At 51.6% G+C, this 21,101-nt stretch overlaps 3 protein-coding genes and 1 non-coding gene across 6 annotated transcripts in view; all 4 read right to left on the bottom strand.

Annotated features, from left to right (window-relative positions):
- PTPN6 (protein tyrosine phosphatase non-receptor type 6) overlaps positions 1-6,210 on the bottom strand; it is a 25,699-nt gene extending 19,489 nt beyond the window's left edge. The window contains exons 1-3 of the mRNA XM_044679642.1: positions 6,197-6,210; positions 676-798; positions 253-447 (exon numbers count right to left, since the gene is read on the bottom strand). Coding sequence (XP_044535577.1) covers positions 253-447; positions 676-798; positions 6,197-6,210 — 332 coding nt within the window. The remainder of the gene's footprint in view (positions 1-252; positions 448-675; positions 799-6,196) is intronic.
- Positions 6,211-7,629: 1,419 nt separating this feature from the next.
- Positions 7,630-9,999, bottom strand: C5H12orf57 (chromosome 5 C12orf57 homolog). Of its 2 annotated transcripts, none has more exons than XM_044677491.1 (3): positions 9,625-9,999; positions 9,204-9,293; positions 7,630-7,899 (listed from the first exon to the last, which is right to left on the bottom strand). In XM_044677491.1, the coding sequence occupies exons 1-3, from the start codon at positions 9,674-9,676 to the stop codon at positions 7,748-7,750; spliced, it is 294 nt and encodes a 97-aa protein (XP_044533426.1). In that variant the 5' UTR covers positions 9,677-9,999; the 3' UTR covers positions 7,630-7,747. The 2 variants fall into 2 exon arrangements, with proteins under 2 accessions (XP_044533426.1, XP_044533425.1); XM_044677490.1 differs by having other exon boundaries at positions 9,117-9,293; positions 9,625-9,994.
- LOC123250799 lies at positions 9,965-10,026 on the bottom strand. Its single transcript, XR_006506435.1, has one exon. It is a non-coding gene; the product is annotated as a U7 small nuclear RNA (small nuclear RNA).
- Positions 10,027-10,321: 295 nt separating this feature from the next.
- On the bottom strand, positions 10,322-19,157 carry ATN1 (atrophin 1). 2 transcript variants are annotated; one of them, XM_044677355.1, is made up of 9 exons: positions 18,938-19,157; positions 18,654-18,791; positions 18,404-18,517; positions 14,915-16,965; positions 14,557-14,779; positions 13,208-13,904; positions 12,099-12,242; positions 11,782-11,962; positions 10,322-11,543 (listed from the first exon to the last, which is right to left on the bottom strand). In XM_044677355.1, exons 1-9 carry the CDS (start codon positions 18,962-18,964, stop codon positions 11,510-11,512), a joined length of 3,609 nt encoding a protein of 1,202 aa, XP_044533290.1. In that variant the 5' UTR covers positions 18,965-19,157; the 3' UTR covers positions 10,322-11,509. The 2 variants fall into 2 exon arrangements, with proteins under 2 accessions (XP_044533290.1, XP_044533291.1); XM_044677356.1 differs by having other exon boundaries at positions 14,915-16,962.
- Positions 19,158-21,101: the final 1,944 nt, after the last annotated feature.

The following is a 21,101-nucleotide window of genomic DNA, read 5'->3' as shown; positions in this document are numbered from 1 at the left end:
AAGAAAGAAAGAAAGAAAGAAAGAAAGAAAGAAAGAAAGAAAGAAAGAAAGAAAGAAAGGAAGAAAGAAAGAAAGAAAGAATTATTGAACCAGGTGAGAGACTGAACTAGATGACCTCTGTGGTAGAGGGGTAGGTTAGGAGGGTTTTCCTGATGTTACACCAGGGTTCAAGACCCCTGGACTAAGAAATGAGGGTCACAGCTAAACTGACTTTTAATGGGATTAAGAACTTAGGGGTAATAGCTGCCTCACCTCTCACTGGTGGGGTCAGAGCAGTTGAGTGGGTATTTGAGGTGGATGATGGTGCCATCACGGTCCTGTAGGACGCCCTGCTGCTGAGTGTAATACTCCACCAGCTCTGTCAATGTGGCAAACTTCTCTCCTCCATAGAGATCGTAGAAATCCCCAGAGTTCTGGATGCGAATGTGGGTCACTTGGTCTCCTACCCTGTGGGATACCAACCAGGAACAGTGGGAAGGGGCCGTGGAAGGCTCCAGGCCAGAACAAGAGCTGAAGGATGGGGCAGGGAGCAGCGGACAGCTCAGGAACCTGAGGTTTGCTGGGAAGAGTCTCCTTCGTGGTGGCACAAGGCCATGGGGAAGCCCAGGGAGCCCGAGGATATCCCTGGGGGGTGGGGAGGGAGGTAAGTGGTCCAGAGGAGGTACGGGCACCCACCTGACTGAGAGGGAAAAGTCTCCCTGGTTCTTTCTGCTGGGCCGGGCCAAGAAGCTTCCGTGGACTCCACGGCCCTTTAGCAAAGTCTCAGCATCCAACCCACTGAGATCTCGGTGAAACCACCTGCAGAAGGAACCCACAGCCGGGGGTGAGGGTGACAAAAGGGGAGGCTGGGTGCCATCCACAGAGGGGAGAAGGAGGCAGGAAAGAGCTCGGGACTCGGCCCTTCGGCTGCCCCGCACGGCTCCAGCATCCTTCGCCCATCGGTCCTTACCTCACCATCCTGGGAAGACTTCCTTTGGTGCAGGCTGACAGTGAGGAGGGAGGACAAGAGAGGAGGCCCAGGTCCCGGCTGCGAGCTCTCCCCTGGTACTGCCGAGCCCAAGCCCTCCTCTCACTGGCCCCAGCGGCACCACTAGCACAGGGCGGCCGAGGGTGGGGGGGCGGGGACAGGAAGGGGTGAGGCCAGACCCCCACAGGGAACTCACTTCTACTTCTCCTTTTGCTGCAGAGCCCAGAAAGCAGAGCCTGGTGGGGTGGGAGGTGGCCCATCTCACTCAAGCATGTGATTTCTTAGCACACATAGAACATGCCATGCAGGAACATGTACACGTGTGTGATGGCGACATGCACACAAAAACACGGAGGCTCCTCCGCACACCTGCTCCCCAAGGCCACACGTGACCTCACACGCAAAAGCATGCTCCTATGGGCGCAGGAGGCGAGTCACCCCAACAGGGGAACCGGTGACTTCTAAGCCTTCTCTCCTCCCCTCCTCCAAGTCCCTCCTCCATCTTGATCGCTTCTCTGGTCCCTGTCCATGCTCAGAAGAGAAGGAGAACAAGCTGGAGAAATAGTCAAATGACAATGGAGGCTCCCTCTCTGCTAGGGGACAGGCTTGGACAGAGGAGGGTCTGGAAGAGGACACCCCCAAGCAGGGCTTGAGCCATAATGTTCAAGGAGGAGGAGGAGGAGAGCCTTCTTCTTGCCCCAGCAAGGCACGGAAGTCAAATAAGGGACAAGATGAGCACCAGGTGGCCCCTGGGGTAGGGCCTGGGTGTGCTCCCCACTCAGGGGCCAGGTGAGTAACGGAACCCCAGAACTTGCCTTCCCTACCCCCACTTTGTGGGCCGCCTGCCTCCAGCCTGTGGGAGTGGGTCCTGGCTAACCTCCTAGCTTGGTGATCATTCCAGGAAGAGAGCAGATGTTGGGAGTAGAGGAGGATCTACAGCTTGAGGAAGAGGCCTGGGGGCTTCTCACTCTCCACAAGTCATTTTAATTATTGATTTTAATATCCACCAGTCAATTTTCCCAAAGCAACCCAGTGAAATGGACAGAGCCCTGGCTTTGGAATCGAGAGACCTGGGTTCCGATCCCAGGAGTAATGCTGAACCCCCTCCTTCATAATCTTGGGCAGATCTCCGGGCATTTGCCTCTTCTTACCTGCAAAACGATGGGGTTGGTTGAATGAGCTCCTCTGGACACCGTCCATCCCTATGATGCTATGATGCTCTCCCTCCTCCCCCTGGCTCCCTACCCTGCAATTCTTAGGACTGGGAGGGATATGGCCAACCACCAAATGATGAGAGAAGCGCAATTCCCACCACCATCAATGGGATTCCATTCTGGGAGGGAAACGGACCCAGAGCATCCCAGGATACAGGGATTTGGGTAAGCCAAGGAGATGGCAATAGGAAGGCAAAAGCTATATCGTCTTTGCCATTTAAGGTCAGAAGGAGAAGGGAAGGGAAGTATTGATTTGGAAAGACTAGGCGCACCCTCGTTAGAAGATAGCCAGGTTGGGTGCGCGCACAGAGATCTGCACACAAGGTCTTATTCCCACTGCAAGGCCAGGCTTTCGTGGAGCCCCTACGAAGGCAGAGGCCTTGGTGCTAATAACTTCACAGGAACTAAGTGCTAATCAGAAGGGCTGGGAGTACAAAAAAAGGTAGAAACCCTTTTCAAGGAGCTCACATTCCTGCAACGTGGAAATCAGCTCAGCATCTGCCAGTTCCGTACCAGGTAGATGTCTGGGAACCTCCAAGGAGAAGGGGCTAAGAGCATCGATGGGCGGCCAGAAATGTCGCTATACATGGTGGGATTTGGAAGCCAGGGACAATCAGAGGCGGAAACCGAGGGGGAGAATTCCCTCAGCAGCCAGACCACGAGGACAAAGACACAGAAAATGAGAGTTCGAGGAACAGCAGAGTTGGCAAAAGTGGGGAACAGGTTAAGAAGGTCAGAATGTACCAGGAGAACATCTTCCCAAGTGACAGCAATATTGCACAGTGACCAACTGTGAAAAACTTAGTTATCCTCAGCAGTACGATGGTCCAAGCCAATCTCAAAGGACTTGTGTTAAAAAAATGCCATCAGCTTCCAAAGGAAGAACCGATGGAGTCTGATTCCAGACCAAAGCCAACTTCTTTCACTTTCCTTCTTCATTTGTTTTTGTTTGAGTTTCCTTCCACAAAAGGATTACAGTAGACAAATGTTTTACATGTTGCATGTGTAAAATCTAGATCAGATTCCTTATCACGGGTGGTGGTATTTGAGATTCAAAACTCCTTTTTAAATGGTGGAAATTTTTTTCACGTGTAATTGCAGAAAAATTAAATTAAACTTAAAAAAAAAAAAAAGGAAGAGGGTAGGAAGGCAACCATTTGTAGAAGGGCTTTGGAGACCAAAACAGAGGATTTGAGACTGGCTCCTGAAGGGCACAGGGAGAGGCTAGAGTTTATTGTCTGGGGGTGAGGGTGGGGATGAGAAGGTAAAATGTGAACTTTAGGAAAATCACTTGGGGAGGATGATTTGGAGCAGGGAGGGACTTGAGGCAGGGAGACCTAGTAGAGCTCTACTGTAAATAGACCAGGCAAATTCTGGAAAGCAATTTGGAACTCTTTCCAAAAGTTACTAAATTATGTGTACCTTTTGCCCTAGAAATAACATTACAAGGCTTAGATCCCATAGAGGTTAAAGAAAAAAAGAAGAAAAGGACCAAATATTTACAGCCACCCTTTTTGTAATAGCAAAGAGCTAGAAATTGTATATGCAATGTGTGTCTTTTATGTCATAAGGAATATGGAAATATGCACTATATGACAACCCAGCTCCTGCTCACTTTTCCTATGCCAGCTTTTTGTTGTTGTCGTTAAGCCCTGCTTTTTTTGGATTTTTTTGTTTTTATTTTAAAGAATTGATGTTGATAGAAGATAAGGGTTAAAAAAAAGAATTGCCTTCCTATTGTTACATAAAATAAATTCGTAGTACATCAGGATGGAAGCAAAGACAAGCTGAGGAATTCATTTTGTTCTGAACCCTGACTTGGAGGATTTCATTCTTGTATCCTCACTCTTCCTTCACCCCAGATCTTGTCATCCTCCTTTAATATATGTCTAGATATTCTCTCAATTGAAACCAAAACCTTCATTACCTTTTGCCTGGACTATTGCGATAGTCTCCGAATTGGCCTCCCTCTGTTATGTTTCCTCTTCCTTTTTCCAATCTACCCTCTACCAGGTGCCAAAGCACAGGGAGGACCCCATTCCTTCCCTGCTCAAGGTACTCCAGTGGCTCCTTACTGCCTCTGGGACCAAAGAGAAAAGACTGCATTTACAACCCAGCTCCTGCTCACTTTTCCTATGCCAGCTTTTTGTTGTTGTCGTTAAGCCCTTGCCTTCTGGCTTAGAATTCAACATTCCATCTCTCATCTCTGGATAGAGAATAAATTCCTTCACCTGCATCTCTTCTCTTCAAAGATCAGCTAAAAACTGAGGTCTTTCCCTGATTCCCCCCCAGCTGCTAGAACAATCCTAAATTCCTGGGGAAAGGGAAGGGAAATCACTTTGTGTTTGCTTTAAAAGTGTTTTATGTGTGTTCATCTGTGCTTTCCTCTGATAGAATAGGTTCTTTGAGGCCAGGAACTCTTGCGCTTTTGCCTCTGTATCCCCAACCTCTAGACTCCTTTGATTATCTGGTGAAACCTCGACACCTCCTCAAAATAATGTTTTTAATGGTATAAAATATATAAAACACAAAGGAAGCCAATCATATTGAAATACAGTTATAAAAAAAAATTCCAAGTTCAGAGACTCTGGGTTAAGATTCCCAGCAGTGTGGGTATTAAATATGCTTATTGACAGATGATTCTGCAGCAAATCTATATAGTGTCATCAAAGATTTCTGAGGAGAATCTGCACAAATAGGTCATTTCAGAAGATTGGCTGGGGAGCAGCATGGCTGCAGGATGCATACGGGGAAGGGAATCTGCATTTATAAAGTGCCTGCCCCATGCTGGCACTTTACAAATATTCTCTCATTTGATCGTCACAACTGTGAGGAAGATGCCCTTAGATCCCCATTATATAGAGGAAGAAAACAAAGATGGAGATTACGTGACTTGCCCAAGGTCTCATAGCTGAGACCCTGAGGTCACATTTGAACTCAGGTCTTCCTTTCTCTAGTCCTGAAACTCCATCTAGCTGACTCTCTAAAAAGTGAGGAGCCTGAAGGCAGGGAAATTATTTCAATAATACAAACACGAGAGAATAAGGGACTGGATTATCGTCGTGATAATGAGAGAGAGAGATGATACACTGGGAAGAATGTGTAGACAGTATAAGGTTTATTAGGGCAAAGCCTTAACAAAATTTTCTATCTTTATAAACAGCTTCCTGCACTTACAATGGAGCTATGTACACAATAGGTGCTTAATAAATGTTTACTGAATTGGTTTTTTAAAAAAGAACATTGAAAGGATTTGGTCCCCCAAAGGAGAAAGAGAAATTAAAGAGAATTCTGAGATGCCAAGCCAAGTTTCCTGAAAGAATGGCAGAAAGAAGAAGTTGAGGATGGGGTACAGTTTCAGGTGGAGGTGGTTAGAGATGCTGCCTCAGAGGGTCAGGGTCTGGAGTCTTGCAGAAAGAGAGACAGAGACAGAGAGAAAGAGACTCAGAAAGACGGAGACAGACAGACAGAGGAAAGAAGGGAGAGAGAAAGAGAGGCAGAGACTGAGAGGGAGAGAGACAGAAAGAGACCAAAGTTCCAGCAGTGAGAATGAATGAATGGACAGATGATGGCCTTCAAGGAGAAACCGTACAAAAATAAAATCAGGGACCTTAGTGCTCGAGTTCTGAGAAATACTCACTTCTGGGGGGGAAAGAATAGCAAGTTATGCCCCCAAAAGGGTCTCATGGGAGCCACCAAAGTGAGGACACCCATTTCTTTTGCCCCTCTAAGCTCAAATGGAGGCGAGCCTCGAGTTCAGTGCCGGTTGCTTTGGGGGCTGGGATAGAGGTAAATCTGGGCTGAACCAGACTTCTCCGAGAAAAACCCAACTTCCCCTTTCCTCTTCCTCCCCCACAGTACAAAGCCTGTTAACTAATTAATGTCCAGTCTGCGCTGACCCCCACTACCTAGAAAACCAAGACCTCCCGCCTCCTTTCTAGATTTCTCTTCCTCTGCCTGAACAGAACCAAGGCCCAGAGGGTAGAAGCTGGAGGGAGCCAGAGGAGTGACTTACCCCGAGGACAGCATCTCTCTCTCCCCCAATGGTTGGGCCTGGTCGGTTGCCACAGCCAGGCCAGGTGAAGGCACTGAGCTCGGGGATTTCCTAGCACAGCCCCCACGGGCTGGCCCGTCCAGGTAAGGGAAGAAACTCCGGAAAACTAGAGATTTCCTTATCCATGGCAGGTGGGGGCAGGGGCATCCCAAGGACAACCCACTGAGTTAATGATCCACAGAGAGGGGACCCGCAGGGGGTAGGGGCGGGCCTGGCACAGAGACCGCCCTACCTGGGCAGCTTGTCTCAGAATCACCTACAAATCCTGGCCTGACTCCTTTTTCTTTACTTCCCCCTTTGCTTTCCCTGCAGAGCAGCCCGGGATCAGAATCTGGAAATACGGGGAAAGTCGCCTCAAACATCCATTCCCAGCTGGGGGGTGGGGGGGAAAGGGAGGCCGGTATTAGGAAATCAAACCAAGGATCCATTTTATGGTCATAGGATTTGTTTATTTATTTATTTTAGAGCCTTCCCACTTCTCTTAGAATCAAGGTTCTAAGGCAGAAAAACCCGCAAGGGCTAGGCAGTGGGGGTTAAGTGACTTGCCCAGGGTCACACAAATCTGAGATCAGATTTGGATCCAGGACCTCCCATCTCTGGGCCTTGGTCCTAGGATTTCAAGCTAGAAGGAACTTTAGAAATCTTCTGACTCAATTTCTTCATTGTACAGATGAAAACACAGAGTTGCCCAAGGTTGCCGAAAGTTGAATTAGCATTTAGCATCGGACCCCAGATCTCTTCTTCCTATGGGATTTGCTAACAAATCAAGGTCTGAAGAACCCATAAACCAAACCCTCCTCTAACTGTAATTTTACCTCTGCCTGACGTTTATGCCCACAGGGATTCCAGCCTGTTCTCTAGCACGTTCCCCCAGTACTTACATGCCCAGGGGAGTCATAAAGACTTGATTGGATGTGAATAAAGTCTCATTTTTGCAGGGGAATTCTGGGGCTTTCTCGGCACCATGATTCACAGACACCAGCTCCAAAGTAGGCATTTTAATTATTTCCTATTTATCCTGTTCTGTAGCTTGCTTCATATATATTTGTTTGTATGTTGTCTTTCCCCACCACCACCCCCATTAGATGGCGAGTTCCTTGAGGGCAGGGATTGTCTTTTCCCTCTTTTTCTATCCCCTGGCCTTAGCATGGTGCCTGGCACATAGAAGATGCTTAATGATTGTTTACTGAAATTGATTTTTTTTTTAGACAAAAGTGACTTGCTTAGGGTCATAGGTAAACATTTGGGGTCAGATTTGAATACTGAATTGAATTTAATATGTGCTGGGGAATGGGGATTGAATAGGGGGGAAAGTCAGATCATTTGGAAAGTTTGGTTTTTTTTTGTAAAATGTAGAAACCATTGAAGTGGGCAAGCCCAAGAAACAGCCAGAGTAACAAGTGGGGAGGCCACGCTGAGGCCAAGAAATAGCAATGTTTATTCTCCTCTGGGGACAGCTGCGGTACAAGAGCTCCAGGATGAGCAGCACTTCTCCCTAACACAGGTCCCCCCTCAGGAGGCTGCCACGCTGCCCCCTAATCCAGGCCCGTGCGGGGGCAGCGTCATGGGCGGCAGAAACAGGGCCTTCAGCTTTCCGGACAAGCTGGCAATCTCAGGATCCTGGGCCTCGTAGGACTTCACCAGGCGGGCAAACTTCAGGACCCCTAAGAGATTACGGAAGAGAAGTCAGCCCCCACCCCTGGCGTGGCCACACTGCCCTCAGATAAGAAGAGCCGGCCTAGCCCTCTCGCTCTCCCCCGGCCGGCTAAAAGTCCGGAGCAAGTAGAAACTGACAGCCAGGGGCGGAAGCGGCCGCTGTCACAACCCACAATGCATCGGGAGCTTTCAGCTCTCTTCTCCACCTCCAATGGGATGGAGGGAAATTAGACCGAATCACTTCCTGTTCCACCGCAGGCACCACGCAGAAGCGAAGGGGTGCTTACAGGCTTGTGGGAAAAGCCGAGGTGACGAATTTTCCCTTCTGAGGAAAAAAACCCAACTGGATGCTGTGTCGAGCTGGGGAGGGGGCAGAGACAAATAGGGCGGAGTGTTTTATACGGGAATACACACGAAACACAATCCCACCTGTATACCGATCTGCCACGATACTCGGACTCGAACGGTGCTTTCCCTCTCACGGCACATTTCGGGGCCCAAATCTACAGGAACTGACCCCATCCGCCTGAACGATGATACCCTTGGCCGGTAGACTACACCCAAATAGGAATCCAGAAGCCAAACCCCGGGGGAAGGACGGAGGGGAAGGGGAAATGTATGCCCAAATCCCGGCTGCCACCACGTGTCCGAAGAGGGGACAACAGCTTCAAAAAGGCTCTCAGCGCCCAGCGCGGCCTCCCCCCTCCCCCCCTCCCCTCGTTAATTTGCCTGTTGCAGGGTGCGCCACAATAATAAATATTATTGCAGGGTGAGTGCAATAATAGCTCCAAATCGTATTTTGCGGTTCCTTTTTAGAAGCCGTGCTTTAAAAAAAAATGGTTTTCGTTTAAGAGTCTGATGAATAAAAATAATGCCCTTTTATGATTTAATTTTCAACAAATCAATCAATTTGAGGCAAGAGTAGATAGGGATAGGCCTCGACGGTAGAAAGCCCAGGGTTTCGTGTCTTGCTTCAGAAACAACCTGGGCGTATCGGGTGACACCCTCCCCTCCCTCTCGTCCCCATCCTCACCCCGTAGCCCGGGTCATTTCACCGGACTCACTGCTCCCCAGGCAGCGAGGACTGAGTTGCTGGGGAGGGACGACTCTGCTCCACACTGACGAAATCGTCCGTCTAATAAAATTAATTCGATTTCCCCAGGGACGAAGATTCGGCCTAGGCCCTCCCGCGCCGCCTCCCCCCGCCAGACCTAAGCAACCCCACCTTCCCCGTCGCAGCTGAAGCCGTAGGCTTTGAGGACCTCCTGCTGGATCTGCGTGGCCACCGGCAGCACGAACTGCAGCATTTTGCCCATGTCGTTGCAAGCATTGTCCCGAGCCTCCTCCATGCGCACCGCGTTCTCCGGGGCCGCGAATGCCTGGATGACTTCAGCCAGGACCACTGGCGATGCCGATGCCCGGGGCATAGGGGTGCAGGGTGCAGGCGCCGAAGGGGGGAGGAGGTGCCGCAGAGAGAGGGGGAGAGAGGGGCAAGGAGCGGCAAGGGCTGTGAGGAGGTAGGTGGCAAACCCGGCTAACCCTCCCGGCCGGAGTCTTCCTCACCACCACCCTCCATGGGCGAGGGACAAAGCCAAAGAATCCTCATCCGCACCCTCCCGGGCCTTCCTTCCCCGTGCTGGCATTGCCTTTCTTTGTTTGATTTGTTTCCCTCCACGTTTCCCTTCCTTTCCTACTCCTAAACTACCATCCACATAGCAGAGAGCACCGCTCACCCTTAGCTTGCTCGGCGCTCAAAGCCGCAGGTTGCGCGGGGCCGGACGCCATGGGGCGCCCTGCAGGGCTGCTAGTCGCAGCTTCGGAAAGCTACCGCTCCCGCAACACTTGGGAGAGGAAGCAGCTAGCCGGCCCCGGAAGCCACGCGTTAGCTCCCAGCAACCGGGTGCAGCGCGTCAGCATCCACAGTGGGAGCTAAGCGAAATTTATTCCCAGCTACCGGGCTTGCAGGGCGGAAGCAAAACCAAATCAAGCTTCTACCCACGAGCCCGGCGAGCTACGAACAAACACGCGTTAATTTGTTTAAAGAAAACGTCACTTCTTTCACAAACAGAAAACGAGGGCTTCCCGGTAGATACCGGAAAACCTACTAGACAAATTCTAAAAGAGCTGTAACACTAACGGAAACTGCTCGGGAGTGAGTTGAGGGTATCCGGTGACTCCACTTACAGTGAGGGTGAGTAAAGGGAACTTTGCCGAATCTCTCTCTTCCTTAAGTTACATGGAAACAAAGTACATTTGACAGCCAGGACTTGTCCTTTAAGGTAAAATACCTGCATTCCCCTTCCGAAGTTGTTAAAGTCTTGATAAGAGTCTATGCAAATACCCTCGGTGTTGATTGGATAAAAAGTCCAGGCACAACCCCTCGAGTGAGAAGAGGGAAAGCGCGTCACGGAAAGCTTCCGAGGAGAGCGGAACCCTGGGCAGGCTGGAGTCCTCGGGAAACTTTCGCCTTGGGTTCACTTCTTGTTGAGCCTGAGCTTGGGGGTGCTGCGTGATCTTCCTGATCTTGGAAACGTGTCCCCTTCCTCCATTGGGCCCGGGAGCCCCTCCGGCTCCAGGAAAGCGGATAATTCTCGCTTCGTCATTCTGCCGGGGGCGCTTTAGAAACCACGTCTTAACTCCTCTTACTACTGGGGATCCCTTGCCGCGCACTTTGGGGCTCCAGGGCCACCTCCATTCCACAAAACTGTCTGGGTGCTTTTCTGGGGGGAAGCCTTGTACCCCTCACCCCCAAGGGTCCGGAGTAGTGTGGGAATACAGGCACTGCCAAGGTCAGGAACCCGGAGCACTCATTGACCCCGGGTGGCATTTCCTGCCCTGAAAACGGAGGATCCTTACACTCACTGTGTGCATTTTTGAGAAAAGCAAAAGGAAGGAAACGCTGATGGCCATCTGAAGTCCTCCAAACAGCTCTGGGCTTCGGCTGACCTCATGATCCCCTCAGTCCCTTGGGCTCTGTCCTAGGCAGGTTAAATGGGCTCTCCGTGCGCTGTGTTGGGGGAGGGGGGAACGGAGAATCTGGCAGCGCTACCCCTTACCCACCCACAGGTCCCCCGCTTTGGCACCTTCAGTAGGTTACCAGTCGCCTCCCACGTGACAGTCTGTCACCCCACCCCCACACCCTCAAATAACCAGTCTTAGTCATCCTGGGGGGTTGTGAGGATCTTTTTGTTGTTGTTTGGTTTTGGTTGGGGGCTTTTTTTAAAGAGTGGCATATAGATATTTATATATATATAAATTATTAATGTGGGGGAGGAATTGTCGGGGTATACAATAAGGGAGGCGCGCCGCACACAGGTTGGGGGGGGCGGGGGCAGCACACGATGCTACAAAACAGCCACATCTAACAGATGAAGTAATCACACCGAGGAAGAGGAGAGGAGGGGGTGGCTGCACCCCCCACCCCCAAGCTGGGAGGGGCAGGAGAAACAAGGGAAGGGAATCCCGGCTGTGCCGCTGGGCGCTTCTGCCTCTCAATCTCCCCAAGCTACCCCCGCCTCATCCAGCACCCTCCCTCCTGCTCCCTCTCCTCCGGCAGGCTTGGTCACTTTCTTCCGAGGGGCTCTGCCGCCTCCCCTCGATGGTCCCAGTGCCGGTGCTCTACAGAGGCTTGTCATTTTCCTTCTTCAGATGACTGCAATGGGGGGAGAAGGCACATTATCACCACAGGTTAGGGGGAGGGAGTCCAGGGGCCATTCTGGAGGGAATGGAAGGGCCCATCCTCCCTACTAAGTCCCGGGACAGCCTGTGCCAGGGGATAAAGGCGACCAACTAGCTTGGGGGAAGGGGCTGCTCTTGCCTCTTGGTGAGGTTTCTGGGGGCACAGGGAGCACTGTAGGAGAGCCCTATCCCTGGACACCATCCGCCTGTACCTGTAATAGTCCTCTTGGGCGGGGAGTGGCACGCTGTGCAGGGGGTGGTGGGCATGGAGCCACTGCTGCTGCTCCAGGGCCAGGCGCTGCAGCTCTGCAGACTGGGCATGCATGGCCTGCAGCTGATGAGCTGCTGACATGGGAGCTGAGAGTGAGGCTGGCAGATCCCGGTAAGGGGTGGCTGTGGAAGGAGAAGAGATCATCGTGCTGGACCCCATTCCCAATCTCCAAGTATTTCTTGTGCCCTCCCTCTCCGTCTAGAGCTCTTCCCTTTCCAGTTCCCGCCTTTATGTTCAGCCCCCTGCCCCAATCCTTACCAAAGAGCTGGTGACGAAGAACCTCATTCTCATGCAGGGGGTGAGGCAGGAGAGGGTTGGGGAGGGTCCCAGCTGGGTAGGGGATCCTGGTAAGATGAGACCCTGAGGCCAGAGGGTCGATAAGAGGATGCACAGAGGCCGAAGCTAGAGAGAGGAGAGGGGACAGAGGCTGAACCAGAGGAATCAATCCACAGATTGCAGAGGGGGCTGGGTGGCATGGAGAGCTAGAAAGGAAGACTGAGGCTCCATAGGATAAAAGGCCACTAACTAGAAGAATGAACAAAGAGGTGGGATGGGCTTGAGGAGAGGGGGAGAGATCAGACACAAAGGCTTGACCTATAGGAGGTGGGAATGGGAAAGTTTATGGCCAACTTGGAGGCAAGGCAGGCCAAGGCAGGCTTAAGAGCAGATGAGAAAGCAGTGAGCCTACGATGGAAATGTATATGTGTGTATATATAAATTCCTAAATTGTCTGTAACCCCAAAGCCCAAAGGGCAAGGACTCTCCTAGAAGCACCGCTAAACTGGAGAGACACCTTGGTGGGAAGGCCCTCTGGAACATTCAGCAATATTTCCAGTTTGTATCCCTAATTTGTACACCACAGGTGGCTGATCAGAGCTTGTTGTCAAATGGATTGGAAGGAAAATAAATTGGGAGGAAACACTGAGAATTCATAATAATTTCAGAGTAGTATCTAAGCCATAAGATACACATGCCTTGGGACCCTCAAGAGAGATGGTGGGCAAGTTTGAATAAGGCAGATATTTTCAGGCATGGCCTATGTATTGATTTGTCTTGCTTTATGGAGATGATTTGTGATGAGGGAGGGTTCTATTGGGAGCATGGATTACTGGGAAGTTATGAAAATTAAAAAGTATATCAATAAAAGATATACAAAGAAAAATCAAAATGAAGAAGTTAGGCTTCTAAAAATGATTAAGTGAAACTTGTAGGGGATTGACTTCCAGGTGCAGGCAGAATAGGGGAGAGATGACCAGGGCAAACCTGAGGGGAATGGGAAAGGGTTAGGAAGCCAAGAACCAGCCACGGAGGGTCTAGGTTGGGAGCAAACAAGGAGAGGAAAAGGGTAAAGGAAGTTGAGTCCTCACCTGCATGGATGGCATCCTGCTGGTGCAGATGCAAGTGGGAGTGGATGTGGGAGTGCTGGTGGTGATGGGGCGTCACGTTGAGCATCTGCAGGCGGGCTAGGGGGTCATTGCCTAGGGCTGCCACCCTCTCTGCATGCTGCCTTTCCGCTGCTAGCCGCTCTGCATAGGACATGTCTGGCCGAAGGGCCGGCCCGGCTGCCAGGGCCAGGCGCTCCCGCTCTAGGGGCCCCAGGCCCGGGTGGAAGGGGAAGGGGTGCAAGCCAGGTGGGGCTGGCTGCAGGGCCAGACCCCCATGCCGAGGGAAGGGATCCAATCCTGGCCCAGGAACCCCATGAAGGGGCTCCAACTCTCCAGGCTTAACCTCAAAGCCGGGCTTGAGTCGGTCTCGAAGGTCACGTTCCCGGGCTTCTCGCTCCCGTTCCCGAGCAGCGGGATCACTGCTGTAGAGGGCGGGGACATTATAGCCCAGGAGCCCGGGGTCCACAGCCCCCAGGGGCACGTAGAAAGGATGGTTCCGATTACCAGGAGACATGACGTGGGGCCGAGCGTACTCGCTGAGCGTGCGAAGGGCAGGCGTGTCGGGCCCCAGATAAGGGGGCACCGTGGCCACTGCGCTGCCCGGCTCGAATGGTGGCCGGTGGGGCACAGGGCCCAGGGATGGACACTCGACGGGGGCACGGCCCTCCTGAACCAGCTTCTGTGGAGGGGGAGGATAAGGAAGTAAGGCCAGAGGGACTCCACGCTGTCCCTCCCTGTCCTGTATCCCTGGCCATCTCAGTCCCAATAAGGGGTGCCATGCCATCGGATCAGCCCGGGAGATGGCTCCCACGCCACCCTCAGAGTGGCCCCCTCTCGGCACCAGTTTTCTCATCCCTAAAGTGGAGCTAACAGTGATCCTGGCTTCACGGACTGTTGTGGGAAATGGACTGTATAGGACTGACTGTGGGCCGTCCTGTGGCACCGTGCGGGCCCTGGAGTCCGGAACCCTGAGTAGGTATCCTGCCTCAGAAGCTTACAACTGTGTAAGCTTGAACAAGGCCTTTAACTTGTTTACTCATCTGTAAAATGGAGGCAATGTGGATCAAGTGAGTTGAGATGTGTAAAGCTATAGAAATGCTGGCTATTATTACTGCTGTTGTTCTAGGAATGTCACTGCTCCCAAGAACAAATTATCCTGGCTGACCCACCCCTTTTGCATCTTTCCAAATTGCAATGATTCCTCCACCCCTAAAGGTGGCGGTGTGACTCGGGCGTCCGTTTCATTCCCCGCCCCTCACCTTACCCACTTTGCTACCTCGCGCTAAGAAGTGAGGGAAAGAGGGAGCCCCGGGAGGGCGTGAGCCACTGACCACGCTGCGTTCGAGCTCGCGCTCCTTCTCCCGCTCGCGCTCTTTCTCGCGCTCCCGCTCTCGCTCTCGCTCCTTTTCCTCGCGCGCCCGCTGCTCAGCTTCGCGCCGCACCTTCTCTACCAGGTCCGCGCGTTTCTTCGCGAGCTTGGAGCCCTCGAGCGGCACGAAGTACAGGTCGCTGCGCGCGCACGAGTTGAAACCTCGGTCCAGGTGTTTGTTGAACCTGTTCGGCGGCGAGGAGGCGCGAACGCGCGCAGCTCAGCCCCAAGCATATTACAGGGCACCCTTCCCCCATCAGATATTCCCTCCCCCTACAACAGGCCCCTCATCCCAACTGCCAGCCGCCTCTGTCGCTCACCGGGCGGACTGGCTGGCGTGGCTGGGCACGTCCACCACCTTGGGCGCGGGCGAGGGGCTGCGGGCGGGGGGCGCAGGGCTCTCTGGGGCCTCGTACTCCTCGGCCGGCTCCTGCTTGATCTGGGACGCGCTGAGCGGGGGCGCGGCTGCGGCCGAAGTGGCACCCTGGCCCGGGGGCAACGCGGGCAAGCCCGGGGGTCCCACAGCCGGGGATCCCGGTTTGAAGGCCCCGGGGCCGGCGGGAGGCGAGGCACCGCGGTAGCCCGGCGGGGTCCCCGTGCGGAAAGTGGGAGGGGAGCCTGGCTTGTAACCCGGCGGTGTGGCGGTCTTGTAGGCCCCCGGGGATGGAGCCCTTTTCGCGTAGGCCGGCGGTCCCGGAGGCGAGGCCGTCTTATAGCCGGCCGGGGAGGAGGCCACAGTGGCAATGACCGTGGAGAGCGTGGCCGAGGCCGAGGTGACCGGCGGAAAGGCGTATGGGGCGCCCCCTGCTGGACCCTGGGAGGGCGACGCGTGGGAGCAAGGGTAGGGCCCCTGGGAAGAGGTTGAGGACGAGGAGGAAGACGAGGAAGAGGCAGCTGAGACAGCAGCACCACCACCACCACCACCCGGGCCCGCCTGGCTACCGTAGGGGCTGGGGCCCGGGCCTTGACTGTGGGGTGGGGGCAGGTGCGCTGGCCCAGGCGCAAAGGGCCTCAGGGGACCCAGGGACGGGGACAGGGAATAAGGGTGGCCATGATGGGAGCCACCCTCGAGACTGTGCGGGTAGGCCCCCGGAGCAGCTGGGGCTGAGCCACCACCACCAGGTGGATGCTGCTGCTGCTGGGGGGGTGGTGGTGGAGGTGGTGGGGCCTGCTGCTGCTGCTGGGGTGGCTGCGGGGCCTGCTGCTGCTGCTGCTGCTGCTGGTGGTGATGGTGTGCTGGGGGGCCTGGGGGATGACCACCTGCCTGACCCGAACTGGGGGCTGGGAAGGGGGCCGGGTGAGTGTTGCCACTATTGGCCAGGAGTCGGCCATAGGGAGGAGGGGGGCCCTGGCTCCACACTGCCTGGGAGGGCAGAGATGGCTGGGTGTATTTGGGAGGCTGGCTGGACACTGAGAGGCTTGTGGGTGGGGGGAAGGAGTGTGGGTACCCGGGCAGTGCCTGGGACGAGGGGTATGGAGGCCCAGAAGAGGAGGAAGAGGAATTGGAAGAGGCAGCTGAGCTGCAGGAGGCATACGGATACCTCATTGGAGGAGCTGGGGCAGAGGAAGAGACCGGAGGGATGGGGTGTGGGGAGGGAGCCAGGCTAGGGCCTTTATCAGGGCCAGGGGGTAGTCCACCCATGCTTTGCCCCATAGCATGGGGGGAGGGAAGGTGCCCAGGCAATGGCTGGACTCCAAGGCCGGGAGATGAGGCAGGGGCATTGTTGAGGGGCCGGAGGGCAGGAGGAGGGGGAAGGTTGGGTGCCACATGGGGAAATGGAGCTGGAGGAGCAGGAGGTGGGTTACCCATCCCACCAGGGGTAGGAGGTGGCTTAGGAGGTGGTCCACCAGCTCCAGGGCCTGATAGGGAAATAGGGGTAGTAGGTGGAGGATGCTGCTTTGCTCCACCTGGAGGCCCTACTGGAGGGGCATTCCCTCCCCCCTTGGAACCTAATGGGGCCCCAGACAAGATGCCTGCCCCAGATCCCCCAGAATAGAGTTGTGAGTGAGGTGGGGGCCCAGGTGGGGCCTGGAACATCCGAGGACCTGGGGATTCCATGGTAGAGTGGTAGTCAGTGGCCGGCACTGAGGAATGAGGTTCAAAGCCAGGCTCTGGTGGTCGGGGGTTGCTATCTGGGGGTAGGGGAGAGGGTGGAAAGAGTGGAGGTGGATGATAAGGGTGGGCAGGACCCTGGGATAAGCCAGAGGATGAGTCAGAATCATTTTCCACACTTCCAGGGCTATAGATGCTAGGGGACGTGCTTCGGTTGTCCTGGTCAATGTCTCGTGGATCACTGCTGGCATCATCATTCAAACTTCGACCATCCAGGCTGTCTAGATCAGAGGGTGACTGTGGTCTTGGGAGCTCCTGCTGGGAAAGGAAGTGGTTACCCTATACCAACTGTCCTTCACTTACCTAACCAAGTGTCCCCTCCCAAAGCTATATCTACCCAGTAGCTTTTTATTGAGAATATTATCTTCAATTTCTTTACCCACTTCAGTCTTTCCTACTTTGGTATAGCCCAGGTCACTAAAATAGTTTTCCTTCACTTCAGATCCAATCATGACACTCTTCCTATTCAGTAGAGACTCCAGTGCCTGCCTTCCTTCCTCTAAGATTAGACATCTGTTTAGGTTTTAAAGCCCTTCACACCTAGCCCTAATCTCTTTGGACATGAATCCTGCTCTTGGCACTTTGATCTTCTAACCCAACTGGCTTCTCTTCCTCAAAGATGACATTCTTATCTCTCACCTCTGTGTCTCAGTGACCCAGGGGAGAGAGCACTGGGCCTGGAATCAACCTGAGTTCAAATCTGGCCTTGAACACAATAGTTATGTGACCCTGGGCAAGTCACAATCTGCTTGCTTCAGTTTTCTCTGGTATAAACGGAGATAGTAACAGCACCTGTCTCTGAATTGTTATAAGGATCAAATGAAATATTTGTACAAGTACTTAGGACAGTGCCTGGAACATATCAATGCTTACTTCCTTCCCTATTCCTCTTTTTACACTGGATGTTCTCTGTGTACTGGTAAGCACTCCCTCCTCACTTCTACTTCATAGAATCCTGATCCAAATGGTAGTGCCCACCCTCCTCTAATACATACTTGTTGAATGTAAGCCCCCTGAGAATAAGGATTGTTTCATTGTATTCTTAACACACAGTCTTAAACATAGTAGGCCCATAATATTAACACTTGATTTATGATCACTTCTTCAGTTTGTCATCCCAGCACCATTCCCCTAGGCTTGAAAAAAATCAGCTCTTAAATATTCTTTTTTTTTTTAAACCCTTAATTTGGGTGTATTGTCTCATAGGTGGAAGAGTGGTAAGGGTGGTTAAATATTCTCTTAATCCTCACAGGAAAGCTTGAAGAACAAATCGGGCTTTGGAGGGTAGGACTTGCTCTCTGGTTCCCTTTTGTCCCCTGTCTTACACCACTGCACATTAAATCAAGTTGTTCCCCATTGCCTGAAATGCACTTACTTATTTCTTCCCTCAGAAACTATTATCTACCTCCAGGATCAATTCTGATATCACAAGTATGTGTTTTCCCCCCCTCAATCTTTCCTCGAATTTCTTGTAAATGTGTTCTCATGCTCCTGAGGAGAATATAAACCTCTTAAGGTCACAGACCTTATCTTTTATCTTTGTGTCTCTAATGCCTAGAACATAGAAGGATTTAAATAAATTTGTTGGCCTAAATATTGTTGAATGTCACTCATGAGAACTAGAAAGGGGTAGGGAGAGAAAGGAACTCTATTGAAAGTTAGCTCCTGGGAGAAATGATGGCAGGTGGATCTCTACCTCTGTTTTGGTCTTCTTCGGTGCACTGCTCTCCTCGCCTTCACTCTCAGAGATTTCCTCATTTCGACCCTGCTTGCTGGTCTTTGGGGTGGCGCACTCCTCTGCCCTGGCCTTCTATTGAAGAGACATTTCTCAGATCCCACAATTCTCTTCCTGGGTTATACCTTACAAGTCTCATGCTCTGACTCCTCCCCTTTGCCAGAAAGGAACACCTCCCCCCAGGAACGAGAGGGCCCCAGGGAAAGAATACCTTGGCAGTCTGCCTGGATTTCTCAGCTTTGCCATCACTGCTGGAGGTACTGACCCCACCAGGGGAGGCCCGGCCCCTCAATCTCAGCTCTTCCCTTGGCCCAGGGGCCTCTTTCTTCCGTCCACTCCTCATTGACATCTTAGGGAGAGGAGGGCCCAGGTTAAATTCCTTGACTCTCCCCTTATCTTATTCCCATAGTCCCAAACCTTCCTCCCTGACCCCTAAACTCTCATGCCTCCCTAGTTCCTTTCCTTCCACACACCCCTGGTTTAGCTATCACTCACTGAATCTTTGTTCTGTCGAGTCTTCATTCTTCAGGCTGTGGAGGCCCCATTCTCCTCTGCCTGGTAGGCTGAATACATAAATGGCTGTTTTACCCCCAACTTCCCCACAGTTTAGGCCTGAGCAGGAAGCAGGCCTTCTCCGGGTTCAAGTGGAGGCACCTAAGGCTGAAGCCTCAGAGTGAGAATGTTCTAGAATCTCTCCAGTGGAGCCTGCCAGACAAAAAAAAAAAGAAGCCATCAAAACCACAAAAACAAGACCTGAATCCTGAAGGAGAACCCAATTGGTCTGTGATAAAAATCTTATCTGTCTGAAAAAGGATTATGTGGACTTCGTACCAATGGGAATAATCTTAGGGTGGAAGAGGAATTGGAACAAGTATGCCCAGTGCTTTGAGCATCCTTGCACTTCATAAACAAGATTAGTGGCAACCTCATGGAATTGCCTTCTGCCGAGGTGCTAGCACCAAAATGGTCGGGATTTACAAGATGCCCAGAACCCTATGCCGTAGATGGATGGACCTGATAAAACTACCCTGATCTGCCCTGGGACACCAATCACCTCATGCCTCCAAGTGAGGGAAGGATCAGCCAGCCCATCCCCAAGAAAATTTCTTTGAGGGAGGAAACCTAAAACTGCCCTGGTGCACCCTTCAAACTTTGGATCCTACAGTAAGTAGGGATATGAAGGGATGATCTGGCTGGAGGGAAAGTGGAGCCTGGTGGGATTCTGAAGAGAATAAACATTTCAATCTCTCCTTCAATTCTAGTCTATTATTTCCAAAGCCAGAGAGGAAGAAACAGAATGAGCTGCTTTATACTGGGAGAAGCAGGCATAGATCTTCAGTGAATGCCCTTGCTAAGGATTCATAGACCCAAGCCAGATCCTAGGCCTCAGATCCTTATCATATTGCCATTTTATTAGCCTGCTTAGTCCATATTTGAGCTGAAATGAATGTATTTTCCACTCCTGAATTCCCACCATGGCATAGACCAGTAGTCCATGTTTTTAAATTGAGCAACTGAGAGGTCCAAATAAGTCTAAACACCCATAAAAATTGTAGATCATACCTTTCAACCTGCTTCAGATACTAGATATATGACTAGTAAATCACTTAACTTCTGCCTGCCTCAGTTTCCTTACCTGTAAAAAGAGGAAGTTGGTCTCAATGGCCTCTATAATCTCAGCTCTAAGCCTCATAACAAGGACCAAAGCTTTCCAGTACTCAAATATATGTGGTTCCACAAAATTTATTTTTTCACTTGCCACTGTTTTTTAGTTGTATTTCCTCCCCTAAATGTGTGCTGCCTATCTCCCCCATTAGACGGTTCATACCTTCTTTCCTAGAACCATCTCTTACTTGAGCTATGTGACCATGAGGACTTAATTTCTTCTAGCCTCATTTCCTTCATCTGTAAAATGGGCGTCATCATACTTGCACCATCTATCTTAAAGGCTTATGAAGAATGTGCTTTGAAATCTTAAGGTAGGATATAAATGTTTATCTTGCTATCATTCAAAGTACAGGATTTTAGAATAAATGCCCAGTGAATGCTATTGACCTTCAGGCCCACTGCCTAAAGGCAATGGGAGGAAAGTCTTCCTGAATCTAGTGAAATTAGCTCTTTTCCTTTCCCTTAGGTTACTGGCCCTCATCAAGGTGGGCAAAGAAGTTACCCAGCCAAGGCTTTGTGGCAATGTTTACAATATCATTAAACTCCCATAACATCTTAGCCCAAAGGACACAGAGAACTTAATAAATGTGCTTTCATTCAGTTTTACTATATCCCTAAGACAGGAAAGAGTGGAGATGATTCATCTCATTTTACAGAGGGGAAAAGAGACCTAGAAAAGATGCATGACTTGCCCAAGGTCACAAAACAACATCATCTGGGGCTTTGGCCACTAGATTATGCCTTCCTCACCTGCACCCTGCCAACTAATGTTTGCATGTTGCTTAATTTGATTTTTTAAATACCACATATCACCTTGGGAATATAAATCAGATATAACATAGTGGGGTTGGGAAATTTCAAACCAAAAACACCACAGCGATGAATGTGTCCATTTTGTCTTTGCCAAATGTCAGCTCTACTATCTAGATGGTCTCATCTCTGTGGGTATTTTTTGTTTATGACCTACTACTATCAGAATCTCTTATTCCCT

This window comes from Gracilinanus agilis, chromosome 5, assembly GCF_016433145.1.
Source record: "Gracilinanus agilis isolate LMUSP501 chromosome 5, AgileGrace, whole genome shotgun sequence".
Classification (NCBI taxonomy): Eukaryota; Metazoa; Chordata; class Mammalia; order Didelphimorphia; family Didelphidae; genus Gracilinanus; species Gracilinanus agilis.
Note: the sequence above shows the minus strand (reverse complement) of the source record. Positions and strands in the feature narration are given on the sequence as shown.

What these genes read in the sequence shown, in the direction of transcription:
- C5H12orf57 (XM_044677490.1), bottom strand. Translation starts at nt 9,676, where the DNA reads ATGGCGTCCGGCCCCGCGCAACCTGCGGCTTTGAGCGCCGAGCAAGCT. An exon ending in GAGCGCCGAGCAAGCTAAGG is followed by an intron (nt 9,294 to 9,624) that starts GTGAGCGGTGCT and finishes CGGCATCGCCAG; the next exon opens with TGGTCCTGGCTGAAGTCATC. An exon ending in CTTCAGCTGCGACGGGGAAG is followed by an intron (nt 7,900 to 9,116) that starts GTGGGGTTGCTT and finishes GTAATCTCTTAG; the next exon opens with GGGTCCTGAAGTTTGCCCGC.
- ATN1 (XM_044677355.1), bottom strand. Translation starts at nt 18,964, where the DNA reads ATGAAGACTCGACAGAACAAAGATTCA. An exon ending in TCTTCGTCACCAGCTCTTTG is followed by an intron (nt 11,963 to 12,098) that starts GTAAGGATTGGG and finishes CTCCTTCCACAG; the next exon opens with CCACCCCTTACCGGGATCTG. An exon ending in GCCCAAGAGGACTATTACAG is followed by an intron (nt 11,544 to 11,781) that starts GTACAGGCGGAT and finishes CCCCCATTGCAG; the next exon opens with TCATCTGAAGAAGGAAAATG.